The 18,908-nt window shown below is 39.6% G+C and overlaps 3 protein-coding genes across 3 annotated transcripts; 1 reads left to right on the forward strand and 2 right to left on the reverse strand.

The window, feature by feature from the left end:
• Positions 1 to 23: 23 nt before the first annotated feature.
• Positions 24 to 2,129, reverse strand: LOC128231082 (uncharacterized). Its single transcript, XM_052943502.1, has 4 exons — positions 2,090 to 2,129; positions 1,822 to 1,933; positions 1,669 to 1,719; positions 24 to 1,036 (listed from the first exon to the last, which is right to left on the reverse strand). Exons 2-4 carry the CDS (start codon positions 1,874 to 1,876, stop codon positions 24 to 26), a joined length of 1,119 nt encoding a protein of 372 aa, XP_052799462.1. The 5' UTR covers positions 1,877 to 1,933; positions 2,090 to 2,129.
• A 4,265-nt stretch (positions 2,130 to 6,394) lies between these two features.
• Positions 6,395 to 7,306, forward strand: LOC128231083 (apidaecins type 73-like). The gene has a single exon (XM_052943503.1). It carries the CDS (start codon positions 6,395 to 6,397, stop codon positions 7,304 to 7,306), a length of 912 nt encoding a protein of 303 aa, XP_052799463.1.
• A 3,145-nt stretch (positions 7,307 to 10,451) lies between these two features.
• LOC128231084 (uncharacterized) lies at positions 10,452 to 14,074 on the reverse strand. The gene is made up of 3 exons (XM_052943504.1): positions 13,961 to 14,074; positions 10,908 to 11,086; positions 10,452 to 10,613 (listed from the first exon to the last, which is right to left on the reverse strand). Exons 1-3 carry the CDS (start codon positions 14,028 to 14,030, stop codon positions 10,452 to 10,454), a joined length of 411 nt encoding a protein of 136 aa, XP_052799464.1. The 5' UTR covers positions 14,031 to 14,074.
• Positions 14,075 to 18,908: the final 4,834 nt, after the last annotated feature.

Here is an 18,908-nt window from a genome sequence, read left to right on the forward strand (position 1 = left end):
TTGAAATCAGCAAACCCAATGCGCTATTTTTGTATCTCTGACAGTGTGATGTGGTCTTGTGATTGTTCGACACTAACCAAGCTGCGTCTGGACCATTGCCTTTTCATCTGTCTGTAGTTGTGCTTTATTTTTGCGAACTCTGTGACCAGCCTGGTACTGTCGAGGTATACAACGAATGAAATCACCGTCACAATCAGGACAATTGCGAGAGTGCCGAAGGCGACGGAGGAGTGACGGGCGTCCGGGGCGCTCTTGTACTTCCGGCTTGTCTTTGACAGGTCAGTGGGCCGAATGGTCATCTCGGCAATCATTGCATTGAAGCTTTGGAACTCATTTGCAGAGTTGTTGGACGCAACTGAAGCATTTGAAACATAACATGGACAATAAAGTGTTCCATTCACACTTACCGACATGTTCGGATATATTGTGTACGTTGATGTATTCGGAAAAGTTGGTATCTCCTGTACTGTTGTTGATTCCATTGATGTTGCTGTTGTTGACGTCTCTAAAGTAGAATGTGTTGCACCTGTTGTCGATTCCATTGATGTTGCTGTTGGTGATGTTTCGAAAGTAGAAATTGCTGCACGTGTTGTCGATTTCATTGATGTTGCTGTTGGTGATGTCTCGAAAGTAGAAATTGTTGCACGTGTTGTCGATTCCATTGATGTTGCTGTTGGTGATGTTTCCATAGTAGAAATTGCTTCACCTGTTGTTGATTCTATTGATGTTGCTGTTGGTGATGTCTCCAAAGTAGAAATTGTTGCACCTGTTGTCGATTCCATTGATGTTGTTGATGCATTGGAAGTAAAATTTATTGCATATGTTGTCGACTCCGTTGATGTTGTTGGGGTTGATGTATCTAAAGTAGAAGCAGTTGCATCTGTTGTCGATTCCACTGATGCTGTTGTTGATGTCTCTAAAGTAGAAGTAGTTGCATCCGTTGTCGATTCCACTGATGTTGTTGTTGATGTCTCTAAAGACGATGTTGTTGTTTCTGTTGTCGTTGATGTCAAAGGTGATGTTGATGATACCTGGCCTGGAAATATATGATTTACTGGTAAATCAAATGGTTTTGTTGCGCTTTCAGGTAGGGCATCATTTGTATCTAGCGATTTTATATACCCTATCATGTCATGGCGGCGTTTGTGTTATTTTTATAATTTATTTTTTAAGTTGTTGTTTTCAGAAAAGCTACGTGTGTCCGTGGACAGACTTGGTAATGCTTGCCAACATGTTTACTTCAATATCAAGTTTTTCAATTACAGAAAAAAGGAAATAGTCCTTACACAACCCCACATACATATGATTACATCATTCTGAGGTTCATTGCATTTTTTACACAACCCCACATACATATGATTACATCATTCTGAGGTAACAGACTAACAGTGTTTTTTGCTTTGATTGTGCCATCAATATGTTACTTCAACATGCAATCATAAGACGTTTAAATGATTCCAGATTTGTTTTCCTCTATGAACATTTTATTACTGTTTAACATCTTCTGGTTTACAACAGACACATAGATCACTGAATGTATTGTGTAAAGTGGAAAGAATTACACCAACTATCCCTTTCTCCGTTTCTACCAAAGATCTGATTTTTTGGTTTTGCCTTAATACACATGTTAAATGATCAAGTTTATGGTAAAGAATGGTGTATACTTACTTTTGAAATACCCGGTCACCAACAGAAATGGAGCGCTGACGTAGCTGGTTGCTGAAAACGTACATCAGAATATGTTGCTATCATAATTATAAAGAGCAGGCACGGATGAAACTAGACATGCGACGACACTAGCAGCGAAGTGAACGTTCATACCTGGACCGTATAGTTGTATAGTGGAGTTTTTCACATCATACTCGTACTTGAACATGATCTCGGATACTGGCAAGGTTGGCAAATCAATCAAGACCCCGTCAGTGTAAAAATACTGAAAAATGTTATATGTTATGATTCATGTAACCATCAGACAAACTGTGATCCATGAAAGCTTTGAAAATAATATTTAAAACATTTTTTCTGTAGAGTGCATAAACGTGTTTAGGCGTACCAGACTATTTGTATTGTTTGTTGTAAAGCAGCGCACCTGATTGCCATTGTCCTCCAAGTCGGTAAAGTTGAGGAAGCCCGGGAGTTTGTAAGACACTGTGAAGAGCATAGGTTGAGAGGTGAGGTTGTACGCCTCCACACTCAGTCTGTCCACGTACACCACCCCGTCAATCCAACCCGCCGCCGTCATGTTCATCTATAATGAGGAACGAGCGATACACATATAAGCTGAATTCGGTTGCCAACTACAGGGCGATTTTGAAGATGATATATTCTTGCTCGGATCAGTTTAATCCTCTGTGACACGAATACTTATGGAGGATTTTAAATCTTTTGTTGCTGGCAGATTTATTTATTTACAGGATTAGTTCTTGATCTATGATATTCAAAGTTTGTATTATTATGTTGCATGTAACGTGTCAGTTTTCTGCTGTTGGTACACACAGGGTTTAACATTGTGTGAACCTTTTTAACGATTAAGTTTGGAGGGGTGTGAGGTAAATCTGATATGGTCGTGTATGCTTGTTCTCTGACCGCTAGGTTGATGTGATATTGTCGTGTATGCATGTTCGCTGACCGCTAGGTTGATGTGATATTGTCGTGTTTGAATGCTCACTGACCGCTAGGTTTATGTGATAGTGTCGTGTATGCATGTTCGCTGACCGCTAGGTTGATGTGATATTGTCGTGTGCGCCTGTTCGCTGACCGCTAGGTTGATGTGAAATTGTCGCGTTTGCATGTTCGTCCGCTAGGTTGATGCGAATTTGTCGTGTATGCATGTTCGCTGACCGCTAGGTTGATGTGATATTGTCGTGTATGCATGTTCACTGACCGCTCTGAGCATATTTTTAATGGGCAAATTACTACGGAATGTGTGCAGCCCTGTCTAATAATGTATGGTTTGTTTAGGTGATCAAGAATTATTGCATTGTTGTAAAATGGTGTTTAATATGATGTATTTTTGTTTTATGTAATATAATCATGCACTGCAATAGTATTAGACCCTTTATTGGGGTCAAATTGTCACGGTACGTATAACTCGATCGGTTTAAGCTTTTACTGTCATGCCTATCTATCCTTTTCATCTTTGTCTAGTTTATTGATGTGATCGAGCAAAATAAACTGAAACAAACCATTAATACTTTATATATATAATCTATATCATATTGGGAAAATGCCCAGCTTTAATGCCGACGGGGTTGGACCAATACGGCATTAGTCCTCGGCCAAAGCATCCTTAGTAAAACTAGTAGTATCATATCAGTAAGTACACAGGCCTCTATATTTACACACAAGTTGTACAGCCATGTTAAAACTAGAAACGTGGACGCATTAAAATAAAGTGTGTGTGTGTGTGTGTGTGTGTGTGTGTGTGTGTGTGCGCGTGCGTGCGTACGTGCGTGGGCGTGCGTGCGTGCGCGCGCGAGCGTGTGAGTGTGCGTGTGTGTGTGCGTGTGTGTGTATGTGCGTGCGTGCGGGCGTGCGCGCGCTCGTGCGTGCGTGCGTACGTACGTGCGTGTTTGAGCGTGTGTGTGTGTGTGTCCGTGTGTGTCCGTGTGTGTGTCCGTGTGTGTACGTGTGTGCGTGTGTGCGTGCTTGCGTCGGCGTGCGTGCGTGCGTGCGTTAGCGCGCGCGTGTGTGTGTGTGTGTCCATGTGTGTGTGAGAAAAATATAATTGGCCTGACGAACATCAATAAAATGCATAATGGTTAATTCACAGGCCATGTTATAATGCACCAGTCAATTGTAACCACGCCCCCCCCCCCCCCAGGTCCGGGGAATAGCGGGGACTTTGACTTTCGGTTCAGCCTAGCACCGGCAAAATCCCCGTCCTGCGGGGACAAACTGCTGTTAAAAACACCGCCAAATGCCCCCTCACCCCAGGGACCCTAGGTAAGGCCTATTCCCCGCTATATTTGGCACGAAGACAAAACCACCGCATTCATCCGGCATTGCGAGGCCACCTGGAAGGTAAAAACACGGCCCATTTCCCCGGCTATCCCCGGTATACCCCCGGACCTGGTGGGTCGTGGTTACAATTGACTGGTGCATAATGAACTCATTGTCTTTATCCAACCTTGTCCAATGCAATGGAAACCTTACCAGATAAACGTTGCCATCATCCAAGTGCGTCTCCATGTACAAAAGATCTGAGGACGGATTGGCGGGCAGAACATCAAGCTCACCTGTTGTGGGAAAGAGAGCAACTCCAATACATGTTAATACGGCATGGCAACGGATATAGAGTTGGACATTATCAGATCTAACAATCCATATAAATATATGATATAAGAAAATATATACAAACAAATAACCTTATAATGATAATAAATTAATGAATGCCTCCACTATTTGTACTGCGTTAAAGCACTTGCATAGCCCATTCGCTACACTTTTTTTCAATAATATTCCTCTATGACAACGACTCTATACAACATCAACTTATAAGCCGAATAAAGCCAAAAATACGTAGACAGTTTACACACTTGGGCATCGTTTGAATGGAAACAGTAAGGATAAAGATCGTTAATCTGTAGGCATAACTGAGTTTTAAGCGTAAATTGCCGTTTCAATGTAGTAATACTTAACGTGTGTCTTCTAGCATTCCAGCACGCATAAGCAGCGCAAGGCTTACGACTTAGATATTTTATTGAAACGGAACTCTTGGCCTTGATTCACAAATAATGAAGTCAGATAACAAACTAAGCCATGACTTTCCGGCCACCAGACTGGTCTGCTATTACTTTCTGGTTGGATTATAGACGTTCAGGCTTTCAAACTGCACATCTTTATTTCATTGTTACTTGCTTTCTTTCTAGTTGAGTTTTGACGATGAAATTTGCTGAATTTTATTACAATTCGAAAGTTTACAATTATTCGCATTTATCTTTGTAAAACGAAACAAATAAAGAGGATTCTTTAGTGCTTTTCCGAGTGTAAGTCTAGACTTGAGCTTGATACTGTTGGCAATCAATGCCCCTGGACACCGTTTCAATAAAGGTCGTATATTTCAGACGTAATCCCGATTTGGGAGTAAACTGCATTTCAAGAATAACAAATAAGAAACATTATCGAAAAGATTTTGCTCGTAAGTTTACGGTGTACCTGAACTCTCTTAAGCATCTTAAGGTTTACGATTGAAAATGGGCCAAAGTGTATAAGCAAACTGTTTTCCTTTTCTTTAGTTACAGTGCACGCGCGCGCGGGCGCGCGTGTGTGTGTGTGCGCGCGCGCGTGTGTGTGTGTGTGTGTGTGTGCGTGCGTGCGTGAGTGTTTGTTTTGTTTCCCGAGAGCTGCTTTGATTGCAATTAAAAGCAAAAAGTCCGTTTCCGGTATTTTATGGGGGAGGGTAGTGTTAACGAGCAAATTGCGGTGTCAATGGAAGAAACGTGTAGTATTCAGTAAATTTCACTGTCGTTTACGAGTGGCTTTTGGTTTTACATATCATGCATACCCGGACCGAGTATATACCTGAGATATTTCAACCCTAAGTGCCCTTTTAAACACACTGTCCAAGATAAAAATTATCCATTACAAAAATCATTTGTGACGTACAAGGGACAACATTTCATCCTACGTTTTAATTCGTCACCACTCCAAACGATTTTTATATTTCAAATTGAGCAAGATTTCAAGTAATGAAACCATTTAGTTTAAATACAAGCAACAGAAAATGCTACGTTAGTTTATGTATGACATGTATATCCATACCGAATCTAAGTATTTCTGTAAATCACATGATTACAATTCGAAAAATCGAAAAATGACATACATAATACTAGTAATATTGTTATGATTCAATCAAAATATTTTGACGTCATTAGCAATGGCCAAAACATTCAACTTTTGAAGCTATTTATGAGTAAAGACTGTCTTTATAAAACGGCTCTCCGTATAAGTTTTCAAACGGAGAGAAACGTTAGCCTGCCTCCGATGAAAGTATTTCAAATGGCGGAAAACGAATTTCCTGCACATAAATGAAAGGTTTTCCAGCGACGGACAGCCCGTGTTCCCCTTTGATAAAAGTACTCATTACGAAAAACAACGAGTGCCCTTCTGCAATGCAAGTATATATTATATAAGTAAACTAGTGACCTGCTCATGTGCGAGTTCCTCTAATGATGTACAATAAGTGCCCTCCGCATATGCAAATACTTCTAACAGAGAACAATGAGTGCCCGCCGCATATGCAAGAACCTCTAACGGAGTACAACGAGTGCCCTAAGCATTTACAAATACTTCTAACAGAGAACAATGATCGATTGCCCTCCGCATATGAAAGAACCTATAACGGAGTACAACGAGTGCCCTCCGCATATGCAAATACTTCTAATGGAGAACAATGATCGAGTGCTCTCCGCATATGCAAAAACTTCTAACGGAGAACAATGAGTGCCCTCTGCATATGCAAGAACCTCTAACGGTGTACAACGAGTGCCCTCCGCATATGCAAATACTTCTAACGGAGAACAATGAGTGCCCTCCGCATATGCAAGAACCTTCAACGGAGTACAACGAGTGCTCTCCTCATATGCAAATACTTCCAACGGAGAACAATGAGTGCCCTCCGCATATGCAAGAACCTTCAACGGAGAACAACGAGTGCCCTCCGCATATGCAAATACTTCTAACGGAAAACAATGAGTGCCCTCCGCATATGCAAATACTTCTAACGGAGAACAATGAGTGCCCTCCGCATATGCAAGAACCTCTAACGGAGTACAACGAGTGCCCTCCTCATATACAAATACTTCTAACAGAGAACAATGAGTGCCGTCCGCATATGCAAGAACCTCTAACAGAGTTCAACGAGTGCCCTCCGCATATGCAAATACTTCTAACGGAGAACAATGAGTGCCCTCCCCATATGCAAGAACCTTTAACGGAGTACAACGAGTGCCCTCCGCATATGCAAATACTTCTAACAGAGAACAATGAGTGTCTTCCGTATATGCAAGTACCTCTAACGGAGTACAACGAGTGCCCTCCGCATATGCAAATACTTCTAACGGAAAACAATGAGTGCCCTCCACATATAAAAGAACCTTCAACGGAGTACAACGAGTGCCCTCCGCATATGCAAATACTTCTAACGGAAAACAATGAGTGCCCTCCGCATATGCAAGAACCTCTAACGGAGTACAACGAGTGCCCTCCGCATATGCAAATACTTCTTACGGAGAACAATGAGTGCCCTCCGCATATGCAAATACTTCTAACAGAGAACAATGAGTGCCCTCCGCATATGCAATAACCTCTAACGGAGTACAACGAGTGCCCTCCTCATATACAAATACTTCTAACAGAGAACAATGAGTGCCGTCCGCATATGCAAGAACCTCTAACAGAGTTCAACGAGTGCCCTCCGCATATGCAAATACTTCTAACGGAGAACAATGAGTGCCCTCCGCATATGCAAGAACCTTTAACGGAGTACAACGAGTGCCCTCTGCATATGCAAATACTTCTAACGGAGAACAATGAGTGCCCTCCGCATATGCAAGAACCTATAACGGAGTACAACGTGTGCCCTCCTCATATGCAAGACCCTATAACGGAGTACAATGAGTGCCCTCCGCATATGCATATACTTTTAACGGAGAGCAATGAGTGCCCTCCGCATACGCAAATACTTGTAACGGAGAACAATGACTGCCCTCTGCATATGCAAGAACCTCTAACGTTGTACAACGAGTGCTCTCCGCATATGCAAATACTTCTAACGGAGAACAATGAGTGCCCTCCGCATATACAAGAACCTTTAACGGGGTACAACGAGTGCCCTCCTCATATGCATATATTTCTAACGGAAAACAATGAGTGCCCTCCGCATATGCAAGAACCTCTAACGGAGTACAACGAGTGCCCTCCGCATATGCAAATACTTCTAACGGAGAACAATGATCGAGTGCCCTCCGCATATGCAAGAACCTATAACGGTGTACAACGATTGCCCTCCGCATATGCAAATACTTCTAACGGAGAACAATGAGTGTCCCCCGCATATGCAAGTACCTCTAACGGAGTACAACGAGTGCCCTCTGCATATGCAAATACTTCTAACGGAGAACAATGAGTGCCCTCCGCATATAATACAAGAACCTTCAACGGAGTACAACGAGTGCCATCCGCATATGCAAATACTTCTAATGGAGAACAATGATCGAGTGCCCTCCGCATATGCAAATACTTCTAACAGAGAACAATGAGTGCCCTCTGCATATGCAAGAACCTCTAACGGAGTACAACGAGTGCCCTCCTCATATGCAAATACTTCTAACGGAGAACAATGAGTGCCCTCCGCATATGCAAGAACCTCTAACGGAGTTCAACGAGTGCCCTCCGCATATGCAAATACTTCTGACAGAAAACAATGAGTGCCCTCCGCATATGCAAGAACCTTTAACGGAGTACAACGTGTGCCCTCTGCATATGCAAATACTTCTAACGGAGAACAATGAGTGCCCTCCGCATATGCAAGAACCTATAACGGAGTACAACGTGTGCCTTCCTCATATGCAAGAATATATAACGGAGTACAATGAGTGCACTCCGCATATGCATATACTTTTAACGGAGAACAATGAGTGCCGTTCGCATATGCAAGAACCTCTAACGGTGTACAACGATTGCCCTCCGCATATGCAAATACTTCTAACGGAGAACAATGAGTGTCCTCTGCATATGCAAGAACCTCTAACGGTGTACAACGAGTGCCCTCTGCATATGCAAATACTTCTAACGGAGATCAATAAGTACTTTCCGCATATGCAAGAACCTTCAACGGAGTAAAACGAGTGCCCTCCTCATATGCAAATACTTCTAACGGAAAACAATGAGTGCCCTCCGCATATGCAAGAACCTCTAACGGAGTACAATGAGTGCCCTCCGCATATGCATATACTTTTAACGGAGAACAATGACTGCCCTCCGCATATGCAAGAACCTCTAACGGAGTACGACGTGTGCCCTCCTCATATGCAAATACTTCTACCGGTGAACATTGAGTCCCCTACTTAATTCTAAAGAAAATTATATAACGGCGAACAAGGCGTGTCCTCCTCCTCCGCAGGTTGTTCAAATGAACGCCGGAGTACGAGGTTCAAGGGTTTGATGATGACAGTATTTCTAACGGCGGGCAACGCGTGTCCTCTTCCGATAAAATAATATCGAACGGACTTCAGCGAAGTTTTTTAACCTTGGACAACGCGTGTTCTCCTCCGAAAGTACTCTGACGGAGGACAGCGAGTGTCCTCCTCCTCCTCCTCCACATAAAATAAATTTTAATATCGAACCACGCGTGTTCTCCTCCGATGAACTAATTTCTAACGGAGGGCAACGAGTATCCTCCTCCTATACATGTATTTTTTTACCTCAGACAACACGTGTTCTCCTCCCATGAAAGTATTTACTAACCGCGAGTCAACGCGTGTCCTTCTGCAGACAACGAGTAACCTTCTTTGATATATTGAGTATTTCTAACGGAGGACAACACATGTTACATTGTTCTATGTATGTACAACTACTATTCTTGTTTATATAAAATAATCGTTCTCCCGATTTTGCATTTCAGATAATGGTGTTATAATGATTATATTGTAGAATGTTAAAAATATAATTGTGCGAGATTTGGGAAACGGTAAACCAACGTTGAACTGTCAGAAACTAGCTTCGTTGCACCGCAGAAAATGCATGGGGTCAACTACATCCTGTTGATAATTACTATAAAGCTATAAAATCACTCTGCAATGGTTTGTTTGGCAGAAGACAATCATTGTCAATCGTCGAAAATGCATAAATTGGAATAGAACACTGGTTTAACATTGAAAATGTAGTTGTTCATAAATGCACTGTGTCCATATGTGCATTTTGTTTAAAACGTAACGTAAATAACAATTATTTCGAACGGGTCTCTGCAAGTAAACTCTCGGTAAACCAGTGTACCTTTTGTAAAAGTATTTGAAGAGTTGTTGGCGATAACAATGCGTGGACGTGGATCTATGTCGTTCATGATGGCGAACCATACCTCGCTTGTCGCGTTACTATGTACGACACACTCACTCGTACTGTCGCTGAATTAAGAAACAAACTTCTTGCATGTCTCATGTGTGTGTTACAGTAATAATATAAGCAGATTTTCATATTTATACATAAAATCGAAACTCCCAGAAGTGGCCAATCGTAACCTCAGGCACACAAAATGATCTTAAAACTTTTCAAACAACAACGCAACCTTGTTTAATTGTATTTGACGTTGATCGAATACAGTATTTCTTGGCTTGCCTATTTTCAGGCTTGCTTGGGGTTAAAACAAAAATAACAGCGGCATTACATTCATCGTGACTTTTAGCCTGACAATAGCATTATAACTACACAAATAATAGATGACCGAAGTCGACTTACGACAGAAAAACATTCACAGCGCCTAGCCCTTCTGCTACCGGTTCGGTGTATACCACGGGAGCCGAGAGCCAGCTTGTGTTAGTGATGTCATATCCGGTCACGTCGAAAGCAATTTCAGCCAAAGGATCGTCCAGCTCGTTGAAACCCGTCACTGTGAACTGGAAAAAAAACAACAATATTGATGGGTCAGAATATTTTAATAGTCAATTACAAATAGTATAAGAAACTAGTGACCAGTGGGTTTTCTTTTATACAGCAAATATACATAACATTATTTAGTATTTACCAAAAGCGAGGAAAAATGAAATTTAAAATATTAAGCATATTTAAGATTTAATTGCAACTCGTATTCGTAAATTTGAGCTACACTGATCGTTTGTTTTTGTGAAGCAGTGTCATTAAACAAATACGGCATCACTCTTTAATCAATACTTGACAACCCGAGACATAACCTCCTCAAATGGTCCCCAAGAGGAGTCAATGCTCATTCTGAACTCCCCGGTACTGTACAGGTCAGTAGGGCTCCAGTAGCTCAGGTTCAGTGCGGGGGCATTGAAGGGGTCGCCGTTCCATAGGCCACTGAACGTGTTTCCGCTCCCTCGCTTTAGCAACATGAGCGGTACAGCATGATCTATCAATAAATGGGACCGGTGTACAAATACTAAACACACAAAAAGCACAGACACATAATTGTGGCTTTTCAGAATAAGGCCCCAAACTGTATGCAAAAGTAACGTCAGTTCGTAATAACTTCATGGAATCTGTGTCCCAATCCTATACGTGCAAACGTTTGATTTGACCAATAAATCTCAGGAAAAGCATTGAATAAATTGTTTGAACGATTTCACACAAAACAAACAAATATCCTTTATGTTAGAGTTCAATTTTGGCGATGTACAGAAAAAATAGCGGATGTGCCCGCATTATTTTCTGTAGACTCTAACTTTCTTGGGTGTTTTGGTACATTTGTCAGAATCTATATTTGATAAATAAAAAACTCAATTATTAAATTACGGTTCAGAAAAATGGGGCTTCTCGACAGCAGATGGAATTGAGCAAATTCACCTCTTTCTTTTAAATCACTATATGGCGTTAAACTTTCAACGCAAAACATCTGTATATATGGAGAAGAAGGTAAAGTTTTATTATATATGTCCATCGATTGACAACAATCATCCGCTTTTGGTTGAAAAGAACATTGACGTATGATAGAACATTCATTCAAATTACATATAACTGTGAAATAATGCAGCCGAAATCAAGACGGCAATTAAAGTTTAATTGGGATTAACCAGGGGATTGGAAATATAAAATGTGTTTACACGCCTTTAAGATGAGGGCAAGAAATTCAGTGTGGAGAAACTAGCTCATAAATTCGAGATCTAGCCTACCGACTGCACCAATAAGCTTTTCGAAAATGTGTGTATTGTCTTTCAGAGCGTTTTACTTTTTGAGAACAATCAAACCATATTTTCCAAATACGGCATGCCAACGTTCACACGTTTGACCAATTTGCTATGAAAACGTCCAAAAATACCGTAAATATTCGTAGCAAGTGTTTTGAAGAGGCCATCTCGATGTGAAAGAAGATTTTAGTATTCCTAGTTGCTTTAAATTGCAAAATTTTAAAAGAAAATGCCAAACAAGAGGTACTGAAGGAATGTCAACGTGCAAAGTCGTGAAATGTCTTGTTATGTGTTGTCAACGTTCAAACTTTAAATTTTTTATGGTGTAATTCTTAACTTGACAAATATTATTTACATTTAAACGAATTTTTATCGTCTGAAATATATTATAACATTGTTGTTATGTTTTTTTTTGTTTTTTTTAAAGGCATAGACACTGCGTATACTTGGCCGTATTATGCAAAACCTTGTGTTACCTTTCATCAGAAGCTAGTGTGTTAAAGTGATATTACTGCAACGTACAACGCCATATCATTAATCTGAATTGTTTTTCTCTACAAACATAACATTTAAATATGACAGGTACCCTTAATTAGAGCAGTTCATGACGAGACCGACAGTGTTTGTACTGCCTCAAAGCATGTGGACGACAGTGACCTACACCTGAAGCAGGAAGACACCAAACTGCCCATTGCAGGTCTTGTTAATGACAAAGTAACGAAACACAAACTGTAGCTGCTTGCTTAAATCACGAGACAAAATTGTTTCCCCCACACTGGAATTGTTTCATGAAAAAAGGTATGAAGAATTACGGGAATCATCAAGGGCTTTTACAAATATACGATTAATATAAAACTATGTAGTTTTGTCTATAAGGCTTTGAAATGCGTCAGAATAGATACTAGACACTATTCTCCACTAACTTTTGTTTAAGTTACCTTAAGATTTTGAAAGATGCTTACCTCAAATGTTTATATAATGTCCATGTTTATATCATATGTTACTCATGGGGTGTAAGCTTCAAATTAAAAACAATCTTCATCTAGATATGTTAGGTTGATGGAAATCCTCCATTGTAATTAGCCACACAATAATGCATACACCGCAAACCACCTGTGTATATGGCAAAGTAGCGGCAACAACATATTCATTTTAACACTTACGAGATAAAAACTAGGTATTTGTGTTTGTGTCAGCCAATGACAATTGGGGATTTTTTCAAAATTTCTGTTCATTAAATTTACGTAGATCGATTCTGGCGAATGCATCAACAAACTAAAAATAAGTTAGAGTCATATTTTGACAATCTACAGAATCGAACTTTAATATATAACATATAGATTCATAGTTGATTTAAATCCATAAAGGCCGTAAGACCATGAGTACACGTCAATAATATTCATAATATAATTATACTGTTCTGTCAATCGTTCGATGGTCACAATATATATATATATGAATACATGTATACTTATTTATGCTAACAAGGAACTAACGAAACAAAATTGTACATAGACAGTACACATAGTATATACTATAATTATAGTGAGAAAACAGGTGTTAACAAATGTCATTATAATGTATTATATAACTTCGTCAAAAATAAAACATGGAGTTTTTAAGATCGAAGGCCTTTAGGATAAACATTGCGAATTTCCTTTTAATAGTCTTATTTGTATTTGTAAAAAAGTAGAAAAGTTTGGGTATATTTGGTCTATTCCAGTAGTATTTGTGTATTGTCTACTTAAAGTATAAAGTACATTCAAACAAGAAATTAAATTCTTCTTCTTCTTGTATATGACAAAATTGACATTTCCTTTCATTAACAGAAGTAGGAGTAGGTTTGTGCCATCTACCGGCCTCAATTTCTAATATGTGTGACGAAAGTCCAAGTCATGTCAATGCTTTCCTAAATTTAACTTTATTAAAAAATATGGTTTTAAGTTAAAGTCTGCGAACAATACATAATTATGCTCTGGCTCTAGACGAATAATTAAGTTCTGCAAACATTTTTTGTATATATACATCTTTCACTCTCTGTTTATACTTTTTTAATTGTACATAGAACTAATATAGTACTGAAAAACAAAGCATATTACCTGATTGTGCTATCTTCAAAATTTTAATTAATGTCACTATCCATAAATATTTGTAAATCGACATATTCATTTCTGGATGGCATGTGAAAGTCGTATATATGCTGCAATTCAAAAACTGAGGAACATCGATTGTATTGACGAAGCACTCTAAAAGGCGTTCCAACAAAACAGAAATCAAATAACTTATCATTGACATTGCTCATTGTATGGACTACTTCACTGTCATTGTCTGGTTATTCAATAAGCACAATCTGGTATCGTTCCATAAAGATCGTTATTCCATTATTACTGACGGATAATAGAGTTCATTTGACATAGCTAACATGTCATTTCAATTCTGGGAATATGACGATACCTACTCGGAACAGGCAGGAAAACTTTTTTACTGAAGTTTTCGTCTTAATATTAGGATATAATACAATGAAAACTACAGGGACCAGCACCGTAGCCGCAACGAAGATCCTGCTTTGAGACACACAGTTAAGGCCAAGCAGACATTCAACGAGGGACCCAGAATAAAAAAAAAAGACTATACATACAGAAACATACCTATATTGATACATTGTGGGGCTTCGAACGGTCGGAGAAACATGATATCAGTTGGGTCTAGACTAGTGTATGGAGGGGTCTAGACTAGTGTATGGAGGGGTCTAGACTAGTCTATGGAGGGGTCTAGACTAGTGTATGGAGGGGTCTAGACTAGTGTATGGAGGGGTCTAGACTAGTGTATGGAGGGGTCTAGACTAGTGTATGGAGGGGTCTAGACTAGTCTATGGAGGAAGGCAAATGTGGGATTCGAGATCAAGTATCCATCATGTGTGTTCAACTAAAAACCCTTAAAAATTAAAACATAGCCCCTGGATGTTGCCTTTCGCTAATTAATCTGAATGCTGATATAATTAAGTGTCATTTAAAAGACATTAAAAACAGATCATTGAACAATTGACACGGAGTATTAATTTCCGATTTGGAGAAAAATGCCCTAAACAATTGCAACTATGTTTTATTCATTTGATATGTGTGTTCCTGTGGTTATATATTTTTGCGCGCAAAAACAAATGTATGTTACTAATATTTAAAATGGTATATACGAGGTATATGTATGTAGGTTGTATTGGGCCATGACTAATGCAATCAAAAACATCTAATAAGGTTAAAATGTAAAATGATATGTATCGGGAAGTTTAGCGTATATATTTTCAATAGGGTGGTAACTACAGTTTCTTTCGAGGAACTGTTGGAGACGGTTGCGACTTACATGAAATGATTTTATTAAAATATTTAGATAATAACTATAAAGTTCATTAATTAATGAATAAATTTAGTAAATTAATGATAAACTAGGCATTGACATTGAAATACCAACAAAGTAGACATATGCCCTCCCCAAAATACTGAATAAATTGAACACCGTTTGAGCTTAACATTTATTTTGGACAGCGATTTTGATGGTTATTGAAATTATTGGTAATAGCAGAATCTTGTTTGATTTCTGGAAATTCTTTAAACATTTCAACCCTATGACCGATGTGTTGCATGCTAGCGTTTGGTGTTTGCGAGTCGGTTATGTGCTCCTTCCGCATGCCCTTCCTTATTGCGGGCAAGTTGCTGCCATACAAGTTCACACAATCGTCCGTCATAAGCAATGACTTTGGCATGCACAATACCTCAGTATGTCGTGTGTGACTCATGTCTGGACTGCATGATTATTGTTTAGATATGGACTTGAGCACAATAATGTTCAATCAATGTCAACGTTGAATATTTATTGATGTCTCCTTGACGGCTAGAGTTTCTTTTGAATACAATGTTTTCCCAACTCAACCATCATCGGACTGTGGGAGCGTTGGATTGACAAAATACAGCTCGAATGAGTTCAGGAAAGAGCTTATCGGCAATCAAAGCTTGTTATATACAAAGGAAATACAAGAACCAAACACTGAAGATCATGCCAATGAAAACTATATCGACCACATAGATGAGAGCGATACAAATGTTTATATGTCTGTATCTCCAAGCTTACCAAAACAAAAGGAAAGAAAAGGAAACAACAAGAGACTTGTAATCCTGTGTACCATGGTCTGAAAGTGAGTCAGAGTAGTTTGATATCTGCTCCAGGCACTGCTGATTTGCATTTCCAAGTGCATTTCTAGTGTGAAATATTCGCCCCGAAATATTTTTCTTGAGATGAAGAAAAAGAAGAAAATGACAAGGACTTCAGTCTGCTGAATAAGAAGAGCGAAGAAGGACATTCCGTTTCTCATGTTTAAAAAATGATACAACATCCTTGCAATTATGCGACGGGGCGTTATCAGTCAACAGTAAAATGACTCTAAACTTAGGCGTTGGTGCTTTTTTGATAGCATTTCTTTATCATCTTTAACACTCTATATCTGGATAAGAATAATATATATAAATTTCACTGCGCGCCTTTTTCTAGGGTTCAAACATACCGACCCATTAGTCTCGCCTGCCGTTAACAAGATGTAAATGACACGATTATAACTGTTTTCAGAATGTTTGCGTTACAGCAATCCCAACTCCTTTGTCAACATAATATTAACACCCTCTTCCCCGAAATCCGTCCTTGGCTGTACATCGTCCGTTTTCTTCCACCATATCCTTCACAGTAGATCTATCCACATTAGCTTTAGCCATAAATGTCTTTGGTCTACCATTTCGATCACCATCTTGGATACGGGATTAACCAGTTTAAAAACCAATCAACCGTCTATAAACTGTCATGCATCAGATGTATCATTCAATTCTTCTTACATGTTTTGGTGGAATTGACCACGCAGCATGTTTCAAGTGAATGGTGGTAAATGTTGAATAATATAATTATTTGAATGTATTTATTATCGGAATGGATAAAGTTAGATACGGTCGTACGTACTGGTACTGTCAGTTAAATATATTTTACAAATTCTAGCGTGGAAGTTTACAAGTACATTTATTTTATATTAATTCTGCCGGTTTGTTCGATTGGCAAGCTCGGCGAATTTAACAACTAATGGTTTAATCGTATTTTATAGTAAATAATATGTAAATTATAAACACACGTGATATACATAGTTTCGACAAACAATATTATTATTATTATTATACAATTGGGTTGGGCCACAAGTTATGTCAACATTAGAAAATGGCCCTTCCCGAGGTTGTGACCCAACGTTACTCATGTTTGAACTTGTCCTCAAGTAATGCAATTGCAAACGGAGAAAACATTATAGCCACAATTGATGTAGTGTATGTAGATCGTTAAGTATTTGATCCATGGCAAGTCCAGGCAATATACCCAGTTTCAGCCATAAATTGTATGCATTACATTCTGAAATTTAAACTGTAGGGTTATTTATAAACAAATAACTAAAAATCAATGTTAAAAAGTCTTGTATTCGTAATACTATCAAACTATGGTAATGAATAAATACACAGAGTTACAAATACTAATGGGATTTCACGTAAAAGTCCTTGCAGTAACGATGTGATAAATATGCATTTTGCAACATTAAACAAGGAAAACATCCAGTAAGTCAAGTAACTATAAGGCAAATGTTGATGACAATACAATTTGAAGTCAAACTGTTGGGGCTTTGCTCCTCTGAACAAGTATTACCATAGACAGAGTCATGGTTTTTCTTCAAACATGTTCGGAGTAATGCTCCAAAAGGAACAAAGGAAAAACATTTAAAAAAAGAAGACACAGTTATGACTTATAGTAGTGGTGGTGGTGGTGGTGGTGGTGGTGGTGATAGGAGTAGTAGTACTATAGCAATATGTGAAAATAGCGATTTAAATGCACACATTTTTGGTAACATTGCACATTGATATTGAAGCTTGAATAAATCGATTTTTTGTTTCACCAAAAACAACCATCGATCACAAACTTCACAGAAAATGTGACTTATTTGATTTCATATCAATTAAAAAACAAACATCGATCACAAACTTCACCGAAAATGTGACTTATTTGATTTCATATCAATTCAAAAACAAACATCGATCACAAACTTCACAGGAAATGTGATTTATTTGTCTGTGTTGTGTGAAAATAGAGATCCCGTTTTTCTTAACGCCGTTGTCAAATTACTCGTATATCAAATCCTTAATCCACTCCGTCGTCGTTTTCCCTTCCTTCTCCGTTGCTATCACTCCAGTCAGATATGATACCCCTCACGTCGCCATTGTTTGCCCTTCCGTCACTGTTGTTGACTCTTCCGTCGCCGTTGTTGACCCTCATACAGTCGTTGTTTTCCTTTTAGTCACCTTTGTTAACGCATCCGTCGCCGTTGTTGACCCTCATGTCGTCGTTGTTTCCCTTTCCGTCACTTTGTTAACTCTTCCGTCGCCGTGGTTGACCCTCATGTCGTTGTTTTCCCTTCCATCATCTTTGTTAACCCTTCCATCGCCGTTGTTGACCCTCATTTCGTCGTTGTTTTTCCTTCCGTCGCCGTTGTAAACCCATCCGTCGCCGTTGTTTCCCGCAATGTCGTCGTTGTTCCCTACGCTGTTGCTACCACTCCCGTCAGAAATGGTATCACTACCGTCGTCCTTTTTTCCCTTTCCGTTGTTGACCATTCCGTCGCAGTTTTATACCCTCCCGCCGTCGTCGTTTCGCCTTATGGCATCGTGGTCTCCTGTCCCCTAGCCATCAATACTCCACCCGATATCTTGGTTTCCCACTCTCCTCGCCGTTGTAGCCACTTCCGTCAAATTGCACACCTCACCCGTCGCCGTTGTAACCCCCCCCCCCCCCTTATCGTTATTTCCCCTTCCCTCGTCGTTTTTGCCCACGAATCTCTGTACCTATCACTCCCATCAGAACTGATACCCCGTCGCCGTTGTTTCCCCTCCCGTTGGCGTCCATACACCTCCCGTCGCCGTTGTTTCATCTCACGTCGTCGTTGTTTCCGATCTCATCACCTTGACAAACACACCCGTCTTA

Source organism: Mya arenaria, chromosome 4 (genome assembly GCF_026914265.1).
Source record: "Mya arenaria isolate MELC-2E11 chromosome 4, ASM2691426v1".
NCBI classification, from domain to species: domain Eukaryota; kingdom Metazoa; phylum Mollusca; class Bivalvia; order Myida; family Myidae; genus Mya; species Mya arenaria.